This window comes from Strix aluco, chromosome 4 (assembly GCF_031877795.1).
Source record: "Strix aluco isolate bStrAlu1 chromosome 4, bStrAlu1.hap1, whole genome shotgun sequence".
Lineage (NCBI taxonomy): Eukaryota > Metazoa > Chordata > Aves > Strigiformes > Strigidae > Strix > Strix aluco.
In genome coordinates, this window is record NC_133934.1 from 502,854 (window position 1) to 522,322 (window position 19,469).

The following is a 19,469-nucleotide window of genomic DNA, read 5'->3' on the forward strand; positions in this document are numbered from 1 at the left end:
TTTATGTACAAAAATCTATAGAGGGAAATAATAAACTTCAGCTGGGGGGGGCTGGGGCTCAGTTTGCCTCCATGACCCCCCCCCCCGGTGGCTGCAACCTGATTAAAACCTGTGGGGGCAAGTGGGGGGACAGGGGCCATGTCCCTTTATTGGTGTGTGTCCCCACCCCGCGGTGTGAGGGGGAGGGCGCACGGCTAATCCCAAGGAGCTCTGGCGGGGGGGGGTGGGCACTGTCCCCCCTCCTCGCTGGCTGCATCACCCCGTGCTGCTTGGGGTGGGGTGGGGGCAGCTGTGGGAGGTAACGGGCAAAATATATATATATATATATATATATAAAAAAAAATATAGAAATGTGGGGTTACAGAACGCGTGTGCGGCGCTGCCCGGCAGCACGCGGGGAGCAGCTTCGGGGTGTCCCCTGAGAAAGGGGGGGGGTGCAGCCGTGAGGTCCCTCTGCCCGGCTCCTCGTGCCCGTGGGGTGGCCCCGCTGCGGGTGCCAGGGCTGGGGGGGGAGTCCGAAGCGGGGTGCCTTGTTCCCCGGCGTTCCCATCCCCTCCCGAGGGTTCAATTAGAGAGAAAATCGATGGTGGCTCGGACCGTCTTGGCGGTGCGGGTGTCCATGGCCGTGACCTTGATCTCGGTGTCACCGAACTGCATGCTGGCGCGGATCTCGCGGCGGGCGCGGGCCGGGCCACCGCCGCCACCGTTGTCACCCAGCGCCTCCAGCTCGAGGCTGATGGTGCCGCATTTCCGCACGCCGGGGTCGGTGATATAAACCACGTCGTCGGTGGCGCAGCAGTAGATGTTGATGATGGTTTTGCGTTGGCCCGGGCGGGCCGGGCAGTAGCTGCGTTGAACCACCTCCCCCAAGGCCACGGATTGATCCACGGAGACGAATTTCTCGAAGATGTCGGTGCACCAGTTCTTCCCCTCTTTCACCAAGAGCTTCTCCCGCGGGTGCTTCCCCTCCACGAATTTATTGAGCACCCCCACGCCGTAAGTCAAGGGGGAGCGGCGGACGCGGACGATGGTGGGGTCGAGGCCGAAGAGCACGGCCCCTTTGAGGATGGTCAAACCCACGTCTTGGGGGATGATGACGCGGCAGGTGAGGCCGAAGGCCGCCTGGACCGCACGCTGCAGCATGGCCGACTCCGCGAACCCCCCCACCAGGAAGAGGAACTTGATGCCTTGGACCTCCGGCTTCTTCAGGAGATCATCTGGGGAGGGAGGGAGCGAAGTGGGGGGGGTGTTGAGCAGGGCTGGGGGCTGCCCGTGTGCCTCCACCTGTCCCCCGGCGAGGGTGGGCGCTGGGGACAGCTTGGGGGAGGCCGCTGCAGGGTACTGGGGTGTGTTGCCCCCTCCAGGACCTACCGATGTGTTTGATGATCTGGGTGATGGTGGGCTGGAAGAGCTCGCCCATGGCCTCCGCCGACATCCGCAGCATCCCCTGGGACGACCACTTCACAAAATTGACGCTGGGGGAGCAGAGAGGGTCCGGGGTTGCCCCTCACCCCCCCAGCTCCTTCCCTGGGGACCCCCCAGCTCCTTCCCTGGGGACCCCCCCACCTCCTTCTTTCCCTGGGGACCCCCCCAGCCTGTTCCCTCTTCCCCCCCACCCCAATTTAAGTCCCTCTGGGGCCATGTGCTCCCCAGGGGCAGGGTGGGGGGGTCCCCAAACCCTCTTCCCCCCCCCCCATCTCACTTGCTCTTCTTGAGGGCCGTCTCCACGTTCTGGCCCCGGTGCTTGCGGTAGAAGTCGATGAAGGAGAAGGGCAGGGAGATGTTGAGGGGGCTGGCGCGGGAGGGGGCTGCCGCCCGCTTACGGGCTTCAAAGGCGATGGTCAAGTCCACCCAGGCGGCGGGACGCTTGGCCTTGAAGGTGGCGATGAAATCCTCCCCGAAAATGTGGCACAGCAGCTTCTCGAAGGCCAAGTCCACCCCCACGGCCCCGTAGGGACCCCCTGGGGAGCCAGGGAAGAGGTGGGGGGGGGCTGGGTCAGGCTGTGTCCCCAGACCCCCCCCCCCCACCCCGCGATGGGCTGAGGCCAGGGGCTTTGTGTCACCCTGCACCTTCCCCACGTGCCTGGGGGGCTGCGATCCCCCGCATGGGGACACTGGGGGGGGGGTGTGGGTGTCCTGTCCCCAAACCAGGGTGTTGTGGGCCTTGGCCAAGGCTTCTGCCCCACCTGTAGCCACCCTGGTGTCCCCCATCCCACCCTGCACCCCCCAGCCTCTCCCACCCACCTCCCTGTCCAAATGGCACCCCCCAAGCCAGCACCCTTCTCCCACCTAACCCCCCCCCCCAGCCCAAAACTTCTGTCCCACTGGCATCCCTGCCCCACCTGAGCCCCCCCCAGCCCAGCACCCCTGTTCCTCTGTCACCCACAAACCCAGCACCCCTGTCCCACCTTGCCCCCCACCCTGCCCAGCACTCCAGTCCCGGTCACCCCCAACCCACCACCCCTATTCCACCTGACCCCCCCACAACCCATCTCCCACCGGAGCCCCCCCAAACCCAGCACCCCCTCCTTCTGTCACCCCTCATCCCAGCACCCCTATCCCACCTTGTCCCCCCCTGTTCAGTCCTCTGTCCCTCTGTCACCCCCAAACCCAGCACCCCTGTCCCACCTGAGCCCACCCATTCCAGCCCCCCTGTTCCACCAGCCCCCCCATCACTCTGTCACCCCCCAACCCATCACCCCTGTCCCCCCTTGCCCCCCCTTGCCCTCCCAGCCCCTGCCCTGCTCCCTGCTGACACCAGGTGGTGCCACAGGCTCAGCCACCGCCCTGCAGGGGACAGGGAGGGGACCCCGGCCGGGGAAGGGGGGGGGGGGAGGGTGTCACTGCAGGGTGTGGGGGGGTGTCTGGGGGCCGCAGGACCCACCTGAGGCTTTGTACAGCTCCTTCAGCGTCCCCTGCGGCTTCTCGATCTGGTGCACGGTGAGATCCACCGTGCCCCCCCCGCAGTCTGCCACGATGTAACGGTCACCTGCGGGCGGTGACAGCGGCCGAGTCGGGGGCCCGGAGCCCCCCCGACCCCCGCGGGATCCCCTCCAGCGCCTGCGGGGTCCCCCCCCAGCATCACGCTTGGGACCCCCATCCCCTGGGCTGCGCTTTCCCCAGGGGAAAAAATTCAGCTTTAACCAAAATACAGTTTTTTTTGGGGTTTTTTCCCCCCCAAAAAAACAGCTGAAGAAGTTCTGGGGGGCAGGAGGGGGAATGTTGCGATGTGAAGGTGGCAGAAAGACCCTGCCCTGCTCAGCACCATCTTGGGGGGGTCAAGCCCAAGTGCCAAACTGGAGCCGTGTCACCCCCATAGCAGGACCCGCGCTGGGGCTCCCTGGGGGGCTCTGCCATGGCGGGGGGGGGGGAGCAGACACACACACACACACACACACACATCCAGCGCCTGATCCCCTTGCCCGGGGTGACCCTGGGGGCCAGGCAGCGCTGGTGGGGACCCCCACTTATGTGTGTGTGTGCGTGTGTTCCCCCCCCGCTCAGTGACTCCTGCCTGGGGGTCTGCTGGAAGGGGGGGGGCACTGCCCGTCACCCCTCCTACCTGCCTGCATCTCCGACCAGAGCTCCCCCACTCCCGACTCCACCAGGAAGGTGCGGCTGTGGCGGGACCGTCGGAGCTGCTCTCGGGCTGCGGGACAGAGCGGAGGGGCCCGTGTCAGGTTTTGGGGGGGCACCGGGGCCAGGAGCATCACTGGGACCCCCCCGCACTGGGAGCACTGGTTGTCCGCTCCCCTCCAGCCACACACCCAACATCCCGCTGCTCTCTGGGATCCCACCTCCACGCCTCCAGCTTGGGGGTGTCCCTGGGCAATGCCGCCACCTCCCCTCTTGTCCCCAGCCCGGGTGGGGTTTCCTCTGCTCCCCCCATCCCCGGACAGGGCACATCAAAGCCTCCCGGAAGGGCAGGGAGCTGTTTGGAGAAGGGGGGGTCATCCCAGCCTGTTTTCAGCACGCCGAGATGGACACGGCACACTCATTCCATCAGCTCCAGCTCAAACTCCTCCATAAATCCGGGTGCGAACCCCATTTTCTGGCCAAACACAAGGGCTGCAGCCCCCAGCAGCTCCCAGCTCCAGGGCTTGGTCTCAATTGGGAAAACTGGTTCTGCAGTTTGAGCGGGGGGACCCCCAAGCTCCCATGTGTGGGGGGAGCATCTACGGAGGCGGCTCAGGAGGGGGAATGGGGGGAGCAAAGGGGGGAGCAGCCACGGCCTCCCACTCATGACCTCAGCACGGCGCTCCGCTTGTCTGTGCCCCAGTTTCCCCCATCATCAGCAAACTGGGGGGGGTCCCCTGCAGTGGTGGGACGAGCCCTGCCCTCGCCCGGGGGTGCAGGATCAGGTCACTGCGCCCACTTCATGCAGAAACCCACCCGGCTTCTCCCAGAAGTGCTAAAACACCAGGAAAAGGGGGAAAAAAAAAAAAACCAACAAAAAACAAAAGTGAGGGAAATGAGGGGGAAAGGGCCCCCCACGGGGGCTCACCCTGCCGGAAGCTGGAGTCGATGGGGTGCTCGGGTGCCAGCCCGTTGGCGGGGGGTTTGCAGCTCAGGTCGATCAGTTGGTGCAGACGAAGTTTCCTACAATAAATGGAAGCGGCTTCGGGCTCCAGCGCGATTAACAGCTGCTCCGGGTTCTCTGGGGACACCAGCCCGGCCTGGGGGAGGACACGGGGTGTCAGGGCAAAAGGGGGGGGGGGGTGCGGGCGCACCGGGGCATCCAGGGACATGGTGGCTTTTCCATCCCCACCTTCGTGCATCGCTTTTGCCCGTAGAGATACTCTACGTTGATTCCTATGTGTTACGGCCATGCCGGGGGGGTGTGTTAGCTCCTGCCCATCCCAGACACCCAACAGCAGCACCCAAGGGGCACCCCCCACCGTGGGGGAGCACATGTCTGCACCCCCAGCTCCGAAATCCTCCCACCACCCCCGTGCCCAAGGGCCAGAGGTTGGGCTACCAGAACCCTTTGTTATGACAGGGGGAGGACACCACGGCCTCCTGTGAGGGTCCCCAAGTGCAGCAGCCCCCCCCGGGGGGGTCCCCTTGCCTTGTAGGCAGCCTCCCGCATGAACTGCTTGGCCGGCTGCTTCCAGATGGCCGGAACGGTGATGACCCAGCGGATGGCATCTCTCTCGGGCAGGGATGGGCACTGGTCCTTCAGCTCCTGCCGGGCGAGAAGCAGCTGGTGACCCCTCTGTTACCCCGGGCTGGAGCATCGGGGCTCTCGGGGGAAGGCGTGGAGAGGACAACACACCCCGAGTTGTGCCTGGGGAGGGAGAGGAGGGGTTTGTGGTGGCGCAGGGAGCCCCAGCGCAGGTGCTGGGGTGGCCCTACCTGCACGGCGTGCTGCTTGAAGAAGCGGAGGGCATGGGCAAACACCTCCAGCGCCTGCATTTTCTTCCCATTGACAGCTTCTAGTTCGGTGTTCATGGTGAGGTCCTGCCGGCAAGAGTGGGAACAGCCAACGGATGGTGCAAGGTGCCGGGATGTGGCTGGTGCCCGTCCCCCCACCCTGGGCCAAACCACTGGGGCTCAGGCACTTGAAGCATCGCTCTGCAGCCACCTGCCCTGGAGCGGCTGGGATGGGGGGGCACCAAAAATTCAGCCCCCTGCAAAGGGCTCAAATGTGTGTGTAAAGCCAACAGGGAGCTGGGTGTGCTCAGCTGGGACACTGGTGATGTGAGATCTTGTTCACAGAATCCCAGAATCATCTCGGTTGGAAAAGCCCTTGAAGCTCCTCCAGCCCAACCATGAACCTCACCCTGACCGTTCCCAACTCCACCAGATCCCTCAGCGCTGGCTCAACCCGACTCTTCAACCCCTCCAGGGATGGGGACTCCCCCCCTGCCCTGGGCAGCCCATTCCAACGCCCAACAACCCCTTCTGCAAAGAAATCCTTCCTAAGAGCCAGTCTGACCCTGCCCTGGCGCAGCTTGAGGCCATTCCCTCTTGGCCTGCCGCTGGTTCCTTGGCTCAAGAGACTCATCCCCCCTCTCTGCACCCTCCTTTCAGGCAGTTGCAGAGGGCCATGAGGTCTCCCCTCAGCCTCCTCTTCTCCAGACTAAACCCCCCAGTTCCCTCAGCCGCTCCCCATCACACCTGTGCTCCAGACCCTGCACCAGCTCCGTTGCCCTTCTCTGGACACGCTCGAGTCATTCAACGGCCTTTTTGGAGTGAGGGGCCCAAAACTGAACCCACTCATCGAGGGGCGGCCTCACCAGTGCCGAGCACAGGGGTCAGATCCCTCCCCTGTCCCCCCTGGCCATGCTACTGCTGATACAATACTGTTCGTAGCCGCTCTTCAGCCCACCTGGATTTCTGCTCCCCCCATCCTGGCAAACTCTTTGCTTTCTGCAAAGTGAGATCCACCCCTGGGGGCAGCTCAGGTCGTGTCCAGCCCAACCAGGGTCCCCACGGTTGCCCTGGGGAGCTGGGGATGGGTGCAGGGACTTACGCTGGTGCTGTGAATCTTCATCTTAAACTTCTCAAAGTAGAGCCAGTCGCGGGCTTCCTCGGGGTCCAGGTCGTGGTAGTAGTCCCTGGCAGTGTAGCCGAAGCTGTGGAAGATGCCCTCTGGCGTCAGCAGGAGGCTGGTGGGGGTCTTCTGGTTGGCCACCCCCGGGTCCCCTCCTTCCCATTTCCTGCAAAGCGGAGCCAGCAGCACCCGTGAGCCCGATGGCCAGAGAACAGGCACTGCCCAGTTTCATTTATTTTGGTGGGCACAACCTCAAAGAGGGACAAAGAAGGGACCAGTGTCCCTGGTAAGGCCGTGGACAGAGTGTTCTGCTCCCTGTGCAGCCCCCGCAGGGCTCCTCCACGCCCTCGTTAGAACAGAGCGCTAATGAATCCCTGCTCTCATTCCACCCTCCCATTTCAGGGGCTCCTTCCTCCCGCCGCGGTTGGGCAGCATCCCTCCCCCTGGGGCTGGTGGGGATGTTCGTTGCCCAACCTGGCTCCACCCCAGCGAGCCAACTTCCAGCCACTTTGGGGCAAAAATAAATAAATAAATAAAAGCTTTTAAGAGCCCTGGGAGCAGCTCTGGGGCCTGCGGCCGCTCCTCACCTCATCATGTGGATGGCCTCGGGGTCAGTGGCAAAGCTGAAGGCGTAGCCGCTGGATGTGGTGCCGAAGTCGATGGCCACCACCACGGCAAAGGCGGCGGGTGGCGGGGAGCGAGCCTCGCTCCTCTGAAAGGCAAACGCAGCCGTGGGCCAAGGGCTCTGTCCCGGGGGCAAGCAGCGAGACCGGGCTGGCTGCTCCCAGAAAAAGGGGAAAAAAACCCGCAAAGGGGTTAATTTTTCCTGGATCAGGCCCGCAGAAATGGGACTCGGTGCTGGCAGTTTCCTCTGCAACGATGCGACAGCCGAGACAGCCCCAAAGCGCCGGGAAAAGGGAATGTCTGCACCGGGCTGGGGGTCCCGCGGGCATCTCATGGGATGTGGGGATTTGGGGACCCCCCGTGAGGGATGGAGCTGCCCGGGGTGGTGGTGGGGTCCCTGATTCTTCCCCGTTTGGGGTGGTGCTGAGCCCTCCACACCTGAACCTTGGCAAATTTTACCCGAGATCCCCCAAAACCTTCCCTGCTGCCGATCTCGGCCCAAGGGACCTCGGCCCAGGCGTCCCCGTGGGTCACCCAACCCAAACCCTTCTTGGCCCCGGTGCTTAAGAGGGTTCTGCTGCTGCCCCCCCACTACAGCTGATGCTTTTCTGGTCCTGCCTTGGGGGCCCCCAGCCCCAGGGACCGGCGGTGCCGAAGGAGCTGCAGCGAGCCCCGTGCCCGCGCTGCCGCCCTCGCCTGCCACAGCCTCCCGGCGCGTGGGGCAGACCCGAAGAAGCTAAAAACCCTCATTAACTTTTAACGTATCCTGGGTTTGACGAGCGCAGACACCCGCCAGCCGCTGCAAAAGCCGCAGATTAGTGTGGGCGAGGGGGTTGTCTCAAAAATGTGCGTGTTCAGGGAGCTGCAAGGACAGCGAGCGCCAACACGCGCCACCCCTGGGACCTTCGGGTAGGAGCAGGATGAGGCCGGGAGCTTCGCAAAGAGTTTAACTTCTGTTGGTGTTTCCTCCAGCTCCTCTCCTGCCTCCTGTGCCGGAAAAAAACCCTCTGTTCTGTAGATCCCATGACTAAGGGGGGATTTGGGCCGCAGCGATAGACTGACCCATCCCTCAGCTGGTATTGGGGTACGTGGTGGGGATGGCAATGCAAGAGGGGGGTAGTGGGGGGTGACCAGCAACCAGGGAAGGATCAGAGGGGTCAATACTGGGGGAGATGGACCCCAGCAGCCCCAGGGGACCCCACAACTGCCTTACCGGTGACTGGGAGGGCGTCAGCGGGGCGATGCTGCAGCTCTCGTGGGGCATCCCCGGGGAGCCGGGAGGGGACGGCGTGGGGCACCGCTCGCCGTTGGCACCTGGGGATGGAGCAGGGTGAGGTGGGGATGGACCCCAACCCCTCCTGAAGACCCTTCCCCAAAGTGAGGGCAACGTGCGACATCGTGATGAAGACGCAGCTGGTGGGGGTTTGGCGGTGGAGGTGCTGCGGGGGCTGCTCCTGGTAGGAGCTTCCCAGGCTTGAGGAGCTTCCCATGCTCCTCTCAACCATGTGTGAGGAAGGATCTAATCAGTGCTGATTAAATTAACAAATGAGGAACCCCTTGGAGGTCTCATAAGGAGATACCAGTTGCAGCTGGTGTTTGCACTGGTTGGCTCACAGGGATCCCTCTCTCTGGCTACTGGGCTTGCCCAGAGGATGAGGCCAGCGGCCAGAGAAGAGCCGCAGGCCTGAGGGACCTTCTCCCTCCAGGGCTGGGGGGTGGCAGCTCTTGCTGGGCAGGAGGGTGGGTCGGGGCGAGCTGGTTGTGGTGTTTCAGGGAGGGTTTGGTGTGGGCAGGCTTTGGTGCTGAGCTACCGGCTCAAGGTCTTCTCCATCACCGGGAGAGGAACCGGCACATGGAGGAAGAGTCGTCTCATCCCAGAGCTGGTATCTAAAGTTGGGTGAGTCCACAAGCCTGGTTTGTCCCCGTTGACTCTACAGAGACCCTTGGTGGGGGCTGCAGATGGAGACACATCTGTAGATGTGCAAACTGAGGGGGGCTGAATCCTGCCTCGCACATCAGAATCCCAGAAGGTTGGAAAAGCCCTCAAAGCTCCTCCAGCCCAACCATGAACCTCACCCTGACCGTTCCCAACTCCACCAGATCCCTCAGCGCTGGGTCAACCCGACTCTTCAACCCCTCCAGGGATGGGGACTCCCCCCCTGCCCTGGGCAGCCCATTCCAACGCCCAACAACCCCTTCTGCAAAGAAATCCTTCCTAAGAGCCAGTCTGACCCTGCCCTGGCGCAGCTTGAGGCCATTCCCTCTTGGCCTGCCGCTGGTTCCTTGGCTCAAGAGACTCCTCCCCCCTCTCTGCACCCTCCTTTCAGGCAGTTGCAGAGGGCCATGAGGTCTCCCCTCAGCCTCCTCTTCTCCACACTAAACCCCCCCAGTTCCCTCAGCCGCTCCCCATCACACCTGTGCTCCAGACCCTGCACCAGCTCCGTTGCCCTTCTCTGGACACGCTCGAGTCATTCAATGGCCTTTTTGGAGTGAGGGGCCCAAACCTGAACCCACTCATCGAGGGGCGGCCTCACCAGTGCCGAGCACAGGGGTCAGATCCCTTCCCTGTCCCTGCTGGCCACGCTAGTGCTGATACAAGCCAGGATGCCATTGGCCTTCTTGGCCACCCGGGCACACTGCTGGCTCCTGTTCAGCCAGCTGGCGATCAACCCCCCCAGATCCCTCTCTGACTGGCAGCTCCGCATCTCCTCGAGTGACCCCCCCCAGCTCCTCCAGCAGCAGAAGCCTCGTCCCAGGGATCCCCATTAATCCCGGGGTGTGAGCACTGGGGCCGGCCCACACGCCATGGGGCTGCCTGCACCCCCCCCACCGCATGGCTCCAACTAGCAGAGGGGATTAATCACCCACCCCGCCAAAGCAGAACCTGCTCCCAGCTGGATTCCGGGGAGATCTGGGGCCGGAGGAGGAGACTCCTTGTTTTTTCATCAGGGAAGCGTAAAACTCCAGCTCCCCTGTGCCAGTGGGCGCTGGCAGCTGGGATCCTTGCCCAGGTGAGTCCACCCCAGCTCCCACTGCGACCAGTTTGCCCCAGGACGCCCAAGGGGCAGCACCCTAAATCCCTCTGGCTGCTCGGGAACCCCAGAGCCTGCAGGGGGGCTGGTCTGGGACCCCCCAACAGCAGCTGCTGTGGGGTTGGGGCTGGGCTCGGCCACACTGACACCCCCCTCCAGGCTGTGGGGGTCCTGCCTGCTCCCCACTGCTTTATCCTCCTCTGGATGAGTGCTGAGCTGCCAGCACATCGCTCGCCCCAGCTTGGTGCCCCCCCGGGAGCCGCGACGCAGCTCCAGTCCCTTCGCACCCGCTCCATAAGTGCCTTTCCCTGTATCCTGTGTCTGTGCCATAAATATTTGATCCCTGACAAACAGGAACGTCCCTCTGGGCATCTCCGAGTGCCAGCAGAACCCCGCAGCGGGGGGAGGCCGGTGTCCCCCAGCCTGGAAGGGGGGGGAAAATGTTCCCCAGCCTGGGCAGGGAGCCAGCAGCTCCGCTGGGCTTCAAGTTTGGGGGTGCAGAGACCCAGCCCCGGGGCCGTGCTCATGAAACAACTTTCCTGCGTGTCCAGAGCTGGAGTTGGCACCTGCTGGCATGTGGGCACTGGGATCCCAGTGATCTGGAGTGGGGGGGAGCTGGGGGGCACTTCTCAGAGGGTTAATTCTTGCAGTCGCCTCGTCGATCGGGCTGCTCCCCGGCTTGTGTTTGCAGGGTCAGGTTTCCTCGCTGCAGCTGGTTCTGGTTACCCCAGTGCAGGAGCAGTGTGGGGGGCTCCTCCGTGCCACAGAGGTGGGGGGGGACAGACGGATGGGTGGGGGATTTGGGGGAGGGGTCAGGGATGGCTGGGTGTGCACGGAGATGATGGGAAAGGGGCCCCGGAGTGTGACATTGCAGAGAGCTCGTCTGTACACAGCAGGGTGGGATGAGGAGGGAGCAGGGGACCCCCCCACCTGCTGTTTTGTGTCCCCCCCCCCCCGCACTGAGGAGCAGCCTTACCCATCCGGAGACTCTGCATCCCAGGCTGCAGCAGCGTCGCCATGGCTGCAGGAGAAGAAGGAGGGACAGTGGTGGGACTTGTGGCCGAAGGCCCTCAGCAGTGGGGTGACATGAGCTGGGGTCCCCCCCACCACCCTGAGCATCACTAGGTGAGCCTCAAGCCCCCCCCCGCTCAAAGACCCACCAGGCACAGGGGTGGCTGTGACCCTGCACCGCCCGAGACCCCTGCTGGGAGCAGGGGCTGCAGGTGGGAGACCCCAAAACCTGGCGGGGGGGGGGGGGCTCGGCACCAGTCTCCTTTCACAGAATCCCAGAATCATGGAGGTTGGAAAAGCCCTCGAAGCTCCTCCAGCCCAACCATGAACCTCACCCTGACCGTTCCCAACTCCACCAGATCCCTCAGCGCTGGGTCAACCCGACTCTTCAACCCCTCCAGGGATGGGGACTCCCCCCCTGCCCTGGGCAGCCCATTCCAACGCCCAACAACCCCTTCTGCAAAGAAATACTTCCTCATATCTAGTCTAAAACCTTCACTGAGGCAGATGTGCCCGATGTAGATGTGTCTGACACAGATGTTGTGTGCCAAACGCCCTTCCACCGGCACAGGGTCCCCGCCGTGGCTGTTTTGGGCTTGATCAAAGAAAGAAAGCGAGGGCGGGTGATCCCGTAATGTTATTTTTCTTCATCGGAGCAGTCACCGCCCAGGGCCGGGCTCCCTGTGGCATGGTGGCCACGCTGGCCGGAGCAGGAAGGGCCGAAGTCACCCCTGCCCGTCCCAGGGGCTGCAACCCAGCTCTGACCAGCTCCAAAACTCCTTCCCCAGCTCGTAAACCGGCTCCTGGCTCCCTGCCCAACGTGAGAGCATCCCATCGCCTCCGCGGCTGCTGGCCCCGCACCGGCCGCTTTCATCCCGCCGAGCTGCGGGTTCAGGACAAGGCTGAGCTCATCAGGGAGAGGTTTTGCTCTAAGCCAGACCCACCCACGCGCTGCCGGCCCGGCGGCTGGATCCTGCTCGCTCTCGACACCCTTGTGCTAAAAATGGCAGGTGGGGGAACCTTTCCCCGGGGTGAGGAGGAGGCTGAGGAAGGCTGCGGGGTCAAACCGCAGCAGGGAATGTGGCGCTGGGGGTCCTGGAGGGTGCGGGGCTGAGGGGCTTCACCACTAAAACTGGGCTTTCCGTGAGGTTTTGTGAGCCCGGCGAGGACGTACTCAGGGATCCAACGCTGGGAATTTGTGTCTCCGCCAGCAGAAACTCTGCCCGGGGGTTTCGCTTGTGGTTTTGGTGGCTGTTTGTCCCCGCTGCAGGTCAGACACCCCCCAGGGCCAGGCGGAGGGAACCCTGGGTTTGTCACCCCAGAGCCCAGCCCGATGGGGCCGTGTAGGGGTGTCCTCTGCGTCCCCGTTCCCAGGGGTCTAAGCTCCCAGGGGAGCTGCTGGTGTCCCGCCGGTGCTTGGGGCTGGCAGCAGTGAGACCTTGAGCTCTGGGGACTCGAGGGTTTCGGTCCCAGCCCCTCCAGGGATGTGGAGGGGGGGACCGGGTAGACCCTCAGACTGCGGGTGGCTGAAATTCTCCATCTCAGCAAACCAAGATCTGACAGCAGGTCCTGCAGAGGGGGTTGGCTGGTGGCTGCTTTTGTCCCCAAGCCCCTTCCTGGGGTCCCAGTGGGGATGGTGAATGGCTTCAGCTGGTGGCAGCGGGACCGAGGTGTCCCCCAGACCCCCGAGGGGTTTTGTCTGGTTGTGCCTCCTCTTGCTGGCGAGGCTTTGGGGTACCCAGTGAGCCTGGCACCCCCCCAATCCTGCCTGGTGGACACGAGCGGATCCCTCCCATCCCACGCGCACGCTCGCATCGAGCCTGTGTGTGTCCCTTGGTGCCGTCCCTGGGCAGCCATCGCCCTGCCTGCGCACCGAGCTGCCTGCACCCGCACCCCCTCCCAGGGACACGGGCGAGAGTCTCTGGCTTGGGGGGGGCCCTGCTGTGATGTCAGGGAGAGGATCCCCGCGGCTCCCGGCACTCGCTTGTGCGGGAGTAGCGTTTTTGAGGATTTTCCACCATTTCCGCCTCCGCAGGGGCTCACGGAAATGGGGAAAGGAAACAAGTTTGGGAAGGTTTTAGGGCAGCCAAGCCTGGCAGGCAGGACACCAGGGCCTCGGCACAGCCTTTGCCGAGCGTGGGGGGGCTCGGGGCAGCAGCGGGGCTGGGCTCCAGCTGGGTGTTTGTCCCCATGAGCCTCTTGTGCCGGGAGTGAGCTGGGGAGTCCCCAAATCCTCCGCTGTCGGGTTTCTGTGGCCGTTTGTGGGCGCCCACCCCCTTCCCGCTGCCATCACTCGGCCACGGCTGGGACGTGGGACTCGGCGTGGTGTCCCGGCCGGCCGGGGAGGTGACACCCTCACCCCGGCCAAAGGAAGAGCTGCGTGACACCAGGTCCCCTCTGTCCCCGCACCCCAGACAGTGCCTCTGCGTGTCCCCAGCTCCCACGGCCGCTTACCTCTGGTGTGTGGGGGGGACACACAGGTTGGGGACCCCTCTCTCCAGCCACCGCCTTCTCGCTCCAGCCGTGCCAGGTGGGTGCTGGGTCCCCCCGCCACCGGCCTGCCTGTGCAGCCGGCCCCACCGAGCAGCCCCCCGCTCTCCGGCTTCCTCCGGCTTCCCCCCCTGCGCCTTCCTCCCACTCCCGGCCGGCGCCCAGCCCAGCCAGCGCCTCAAATTGCAATTCCAGCTGCAGATGTGGGAGCGGGAGGAGGAGGAGGCAGGGCCAGCGCCGCCGGGAATGAAACCTAAACTCCCCACTCGGCCCCGGGCTGGCCGCAGCCTCCCCGAGCCGGGGGATCACGAGGGGGGACGGACCCCCGACGGGGGTGAGGTTCCCTCAACATCTGGGGGGAGAACGAGACATCGACAATCCCCCACCTCTGCCAGCACTGTCACCCCGTTAATTTGCCTTTTCTCCGTCCCCAACCTGTTTCTCTCCCCGTTTTTGTCACTTCATCCTGGCTGACGCATCAGATGTAGCCACCTGGCTCTCTGTGCCCGTCTTTACCCACCGCTGGCCCTTGGCCCATCTGTCTGTCTGCCCGTCTGTCTATACAGCCAGCCACCTCCTGACTTCTGAGCCCCATTTCTCCTGGCCCCACAGCCCCCCCCGGGATGTGCTGCTCTCCGGACGGTGCTCCCAGCCCGGGCTGGGCTGGGGAAGTGGGGCTGGGGTGGCCTGAGAGCAGGAGACAGGGGAGGGCTCCATCCTGCGGCTCCCAGAGGTCTTGTGCTGAGAAGAAATGACCCGTGGAGGACTCAAAAGCGCAGGCAGATTACCGGATCACTGGGATCATTGGGATCATTGAGATCATGGAGATCATTGGGGTCATGGAGATTATTTGGATCATTGAGATCATCGGTATGATTGAGCTCCTTGGGATCATTTGGATCATTGAGAACATTTGGATTGTTGGGATCATGGAGATCTTTGGGATCATGATGATCACTGGGATCATGGAGATTATTGGGATCATTGAGATAACTGAAATCATCGGGATCATTGGGATCACGGGGATCATGGAGTTGAGATAATCGGGATCATTGAGATAATTGAGATAGTTGGGATCATTGGGATTGTTGAGATAATTGACATTGTTGGGATCATTGGGATCATTGAGATCATTGAGATCATTGGGATCATGGGAATCATGGGGATCACTGGGATCGTTGAGATAATTGAGATCATTGGGATTGTGCCTCAGGATGAAGAAGTCCCTGACCTGCAGATCGCTGGAGGGGTGATCTTATTAAAAACCTGCAAAGATATATAAAATTTAGGTCTGTGAAATTAACAGAGTAGGTGTAAATTGGATCCCAAAGGGATTATCCCACAGGTCCTAAGCAGTCATGGGGAGCGGAGGCTCTGTGCTGCTGGAATCACACCGGGGATATGCTGAAGCTGCGGAACCCGAGTCCCCTCCCTCAGGGCTCTGAGGTGGCGATGAAGTTGTTGGGCCTTTGTTCGTCCCCCCGGGCAGCCCAGACACCCCGGTGATGGGCCCCGCAGGGTGGGTGCAGCCTGAGGACCACGCTGGGAGGGTGTCAGGGGTCTCCCTCATGGCTGTGGGGAAGGGCTGGTGTGCCGGGGGCCTGTGGTTGTCTGTCTGTCCCCCCCTCACACCCCACATGCCTCTATCCACCTCCTGACTCACTGTACCCGCACATCCCTCCCGCCCCGCACGCATTTATCTGCCCATTTGCTGCCTGCTGACTCCCCCTCTTGCCTGAGTCACTGGTCCCAGTTTGGGAACTGGGAAGAGCCTGGCAGATGTGTGCTGGGCTGGGAGGGGGTGAGCAGGCAGCTCCTGCAGGCAGGTCAGGCAGGAGCTGGGCAAAGGACGGCACTTGGGCCAGTCGCTGTGGTTTCCTGAGCAGGCTGTGGGTGCACGTATGAACACGTATGTGCACGTCCGGGCGCACATGCGTATGCACACACATGTCGCATCCCGCTTCCTGTGCCGGCTGGATGGAAAAAGCCATTTTCCAGGGCGTGCAGGTGCTCGGCTGTACTGGGGCTGTACTGGGGCGGTACTGGGGCTGTACTGGGGTTGTACTGGGGCTGGCGGGGGTCGAGGTGATGGGCTGGGTGGCAGCAGCAGGGAGGTCTCAGTTCCCCACCCCGAATGTCTGCCCTGCCCCGGAGCTGGGGAAGGTTCTGGAGGGAGGGGAAGCGGGGGGGGCGGGGGGGCTACGCCTGTGTTTTCTTCCCTGGCGCGGGGTCAAGGGATGAGGTAGCGCTTTCCGGGAATTGAGGCAGGGCCCGTGGAAATGCCTCGGCCAGGCAGGAAGCCCGGGAGGAGAACGCAAAGCCGGAGCTGGGAAGCGAGCACCGGTCCCTGGCCTGGGTTGGGCCAAGGGGGGGGGGAAATAAACCCAGGGCAGGGTGGGTGTGACCCCCCCACCAGCACCCTGTGCTGCTCCCGGGGTGGCACCGGTGTCCCGCAGCCATGTGCTGGTCCCCTCCTGTCCAGTTCACCCAGTTTGCTCCTCCAAAGGCAGGCAGCATCTCCTGGGGCGGGGGGGGGGGGGGGGGAAGCAGAGAGCTGGTCCTCCCTGTGTTCATGAGGAGGGCAATGTTCATTATCATCATCATCATCTCCCATCGTTGGCGGGGGGGGGACGCAGGTGGTGGGACCGATGCGAACGGGCAGAGAAGGGGGTGAAAGAAGGTGTCACCACCAGACCGAGGGCAGCGAGACCTTGATGCCAAGGGCATCCCACAGAGAAGGGGGTGCTGGCACCCGCGGTGCCCCCCCTCCCCACACCGGGCTCCCACCCAGCCTGGGAAGGGCCAACTTGCTTCCTTCTCACGGCACAGCCCAGCCTCGCAGCCGGCGGTACTGGCCAATTTCTGAATTTTCCCGTTGTTGGTTGTCCCCACCTGTCCCCGCTGTTTCTCAGGGTGTTTTGGGTCCCGCCGAGGTCCTGCCCTGGCCAGCGTCTCCCCCCACCCCAGTGCTTGTACCATGCTGAGGTGGCCAAGCGCTGCCCCGGGGGGGTTTTTTGGGTCAGCGGCCCCCACCGCAGCTTCCCACGGAAACCACGGGGCGGTGGAAAGCACCAGAGTGCGGGGTCATCTGCGGCTGTTTGGCGCAAACGGTGTCAGCAAACCGCCCGTGCCTCAGTTTCCCCAGAGTCCTCGTGTCGGGGAGGGCTGCGCTGGGTGGGGAGCGCAGACACCTGGTCGCGTGAGCTGAACCCCACAGAAGCTGCCCCCCCCCCCCCAAACACCCCTCCCTGCCTGTCGGGGCTGCTGAGCGTGGCTCGGGGGGATGGGGGGGGACAGAATGAGCTGGCTCCAGCGTTTTGCCTGGTCCCGGAGGATTCCGGGAGCCCGCAGACCCCGGGTGTTTCATCTCAAGGGAATAACGGGGGGATGTAACCCCCCAACTGTGGGTCCAGTCCTGACCCCCCCGGCTGTGATCTACCGTGGGGCTGGGAGAGAGGCAACCCCACGCGCTCTCACACACAACCACCCTTTGCTGCCAAACACGCCCTGCACACACATGTGCGTATGGACACGCGTGTGCACACGCCTCCCCCCTCCAACTTCCCCAGGAAACGGCGGCAGCGCACAAACGTCTTCGTGGTGCTCACCGGACCTTTCATGTCCCCCGGGCCCTGCTTTGTCCCCCGGCCGTGCCAACTTCCTTCCCAGCCTCTCCCCTTCCCTGCCCGGCACCAAATGCCTGCTGGGGTCCCATTGCCAACCCGGCCGGACCCCCCCGAATCCTTATCCCAGCCCTGGGGTCCCTGCCGTGATGGAGGAGAAGGAGGAGGACGCACGAGGAGGCTGCCGGTACCCCCACACGCCGCCCGTCCCGGAGTCCCCCCGACTGGGGGGTCTGGAAAGCATTAGCCAGCCAGGCTGGTGCGTTAGCCACTAACGAGAGGACGTGAGTGTGGGTCCTGCCACCAGCCAGAGAATATTTCCTGAACTGGGTCAGCTGGAATTCTCTGGGAAAGGAAAACAAACCCAGCGAGAGGGCACGGGGCTGGGGGAGGAGGGCAGGCACAGCAGCTCTGTCCTGGGGACCCTCAGGACATCCCGGTCCCCTCCTGGTGCCCTTGCTGGCACCTCTGTCACCTTCTAGTGACAATCCCAGTCTAAGTGGCCCTAACTGGGTGGTAAAACCGTCATGGGTTTTGTGTTTGGGCTGCCCGTCCCCTGGTCTCTGCGCTGGGCCCCCCACCCGAGACCCCCTTTCCCCTGTGGGTACGTGGGGACGAAGGAGCCAGGACGGTCGCCGGACATGGGGGCTGCAGCAGGGACCCCAGCTCTCCTTGGAGCACCCATGGGTGCTGCTGGGGCTGCCCTGGGTGGTGGCCTGCCTCTCCCACCCTCTGCCTGGGGTGGGGGGCACAGTCGGGGCAGGCCAAGGGTGGGGTGAGGAATTTGGGCCGCTCTGGATTCCCCCAGGATCTCCCACCCAACTCAGCGTCCTCAGCCGTCAGCGGTACCACCGAAAGAAGAAAATGGAAGAAAAGTGGAGGATTTGAAACAAAAATGGATCTTTTCTCCCTGTCCCTGCATCTTGGGGACGCCACAGCCTGGCCCTGCTCAGCCCAGAGCAGTGGGAACAGGACAGGGGGGTTCCTGCGGGCCTCCCGCTCCTGAGGTTGATGTTTCAGGTCTTGATAACCGTGAGCGGTGAAAAAGGGCTGAGCAAAATGTAAAACGATGTAGCAAAGCGGCTGCAGCCGGGAACATGGGAGCTGAGAGGCGTGAGGGAGGATCTGTAGCCCCTCGCCCGTCTTCTCGGCCGCCGTTCGTAATGTGATGCGGGCGAGAGCCGTGTTGGGGACATCGCCTTGACAGCGGCCGTCCCCGAGCGATTTTAAACATCGTCCTTCGCTTCGGGCTCCGCGTCCTGCCCTGCGCACACCGGGGGGGGCCAGCCGGGAGCCTCTCGTACCCCACCCAGCAGCCCAGCGTGGCCCCGATGGTTCAGCTCCAAGCTCCGGGGCTGGAGGGGGATTTTTGGGGGGGAAAAAGGTGCCTGGATATGGGGGGGGTCCCCGTCTCCCAGGTGGTGACGGCCCTGGGGTGCCCCTGGCTGCGCTGGGGGGAGGGCACCCTTCACAGGTAACCATGTCGCCTTAAAAATGTCTTGTGAAGCTGCTTTCTCTGAACTTCCCCCGCAAGCGTTCAGATTTTTGAAGCCGATGCTTTACTGCCAGCAGTTTTGGCAGAAAGTGCTTTTTCCCCACCAGAAAGCTGAAGAGAAACCCTAAATCAGAGCATTTCCATCCAAAGCTGCTGTTGCTGCTCTTCACAAAACCCCTCGTGAACAGGAAAGCCGTTTCTCCCTGCCGCGGCGGCTCTTTTGGGGAGAACCAAGTGTATTTTTAAGATGAGACGACTTGTGGAGCACGACCTAAGGAAGGAGATTTGCGGCCTCGGCGGTCGGGATTGCTCCCTGGAGCGGAGCTGAGGCTCCCTCTGCCATTCCTGAGCCTGATCCTCATCCTCCTGATCCTTATTCTGTGATGTGGGGGCCACAGGCATGTTAGTGGGGACGTGTCCCCCCGCCAAAGCCGGACACAGGCAGCAGAAAAATTGTCTGACCACCAGGAAAATGCTTCCAGCCCATCCTGGCGTTGCTGTGGATGGGAATCAGGGGGTGTTTTATTCGTGCCGGCTCTCGCCCAGTCCCCCCCGAGCTCGGAGGAGCCGGGTCCTGCCCGTGGGGACGCAGCGAGGCCACAGCCGACCCCAGACCTTGGAGCATGAAGGTCCCAAGTCCCTTTGCTGCGGGTCTTGTGTCCTGCTGCCCTCGGGAACGATGCTCCAAATACTGCCAC

The 19,469-nt window shown here is 63.3% G+C and overlaps 1 protein-coding gene across 3 annotated transcripts; it reads right to left on the bottom strand.

Moving 5' to 3' along the window:
- Nucleotides 1-482: 482 nt before the first annotated feature.
- HSPA12B (heat shock protein family A (Hsp70) member 12B) lies at nucleotides 483-14,148 on the bottom strand. 3 transcript variants are annotated; one of them, XM_074821721.1, is made up of 13 exons: nucleotides 13,618-14,148; nucleotides 11,129-11,173; nucleotides 8,334-8,434; nucleotides 7,084-7,208; nucleotides 6,476-6,578; nucleotides 5,356-5,460; nucleotides 5,069-5,185; nucleotides 4,505-4,676; nucleotides 3,563-3,649; nucleotides 2,885-2,989; nucleotides 1,703-1,961; nucleotides 1,372-1,475; nucleotides 483-1,217 (listed from the first exon to the last, which is right to left on the bottom strand). In XM_074821721.1, the coding sequence occupies exons 2-13, from the start codon at nucleotides 11,169-11,171 to the stop codon at nucleotides 565-567; spliced, it is 1,974 nt and encodes a 657-aa protein (XP_074677822.1). In that variant the 5' UTR covers nucleotides 11,172-11,173; nucleotides 13,618-14,148; the 3' UTR covers nucleotides 483-564. The 3 variants fall into 3 exon arrangements, with proteins under 3 accessions (XP_074677822.1, XP_074677821.1, XP_074677823.1); XM_074821720.1 differs by having other exon boundaries at nucleotides 6,476-6,662; XM_074821722.1 differs by lacking the exon at nucleotides 3,563-3,649 and having other exon boundaries at nucleotides 6,476-6,662.
- Between the last annotated feature and the right edge of the window lie 5,321 nt (nucleotides 14,149-19,469).

Excerpts from the sequence above, each read along its gene's own strand:
- HSPA12B (XM_074821720.1), bottom strand. The coding sequence starts at position 11,171 with ATGGCGACGCTGCTGCAGCCTGGGATGCAGAGTCTCCGGATGG. Across the intron at positions 5,186-5,355 it reads TCAAGCAGCACGCCGTGCAG|GAGCTGAAGGACCAGTGCCC; the intron begins GTAGGGCCACCC and ends CTCGCCCGGCAG. Across the intron at positions 1,476-1,702 it reads ACGGCCCTCAAGAAGAGCAA|CGTCAATTTTGTGAAGTGGT; the intron begins GTGAGATGGGGG and ends CTGCTCCCCCAG.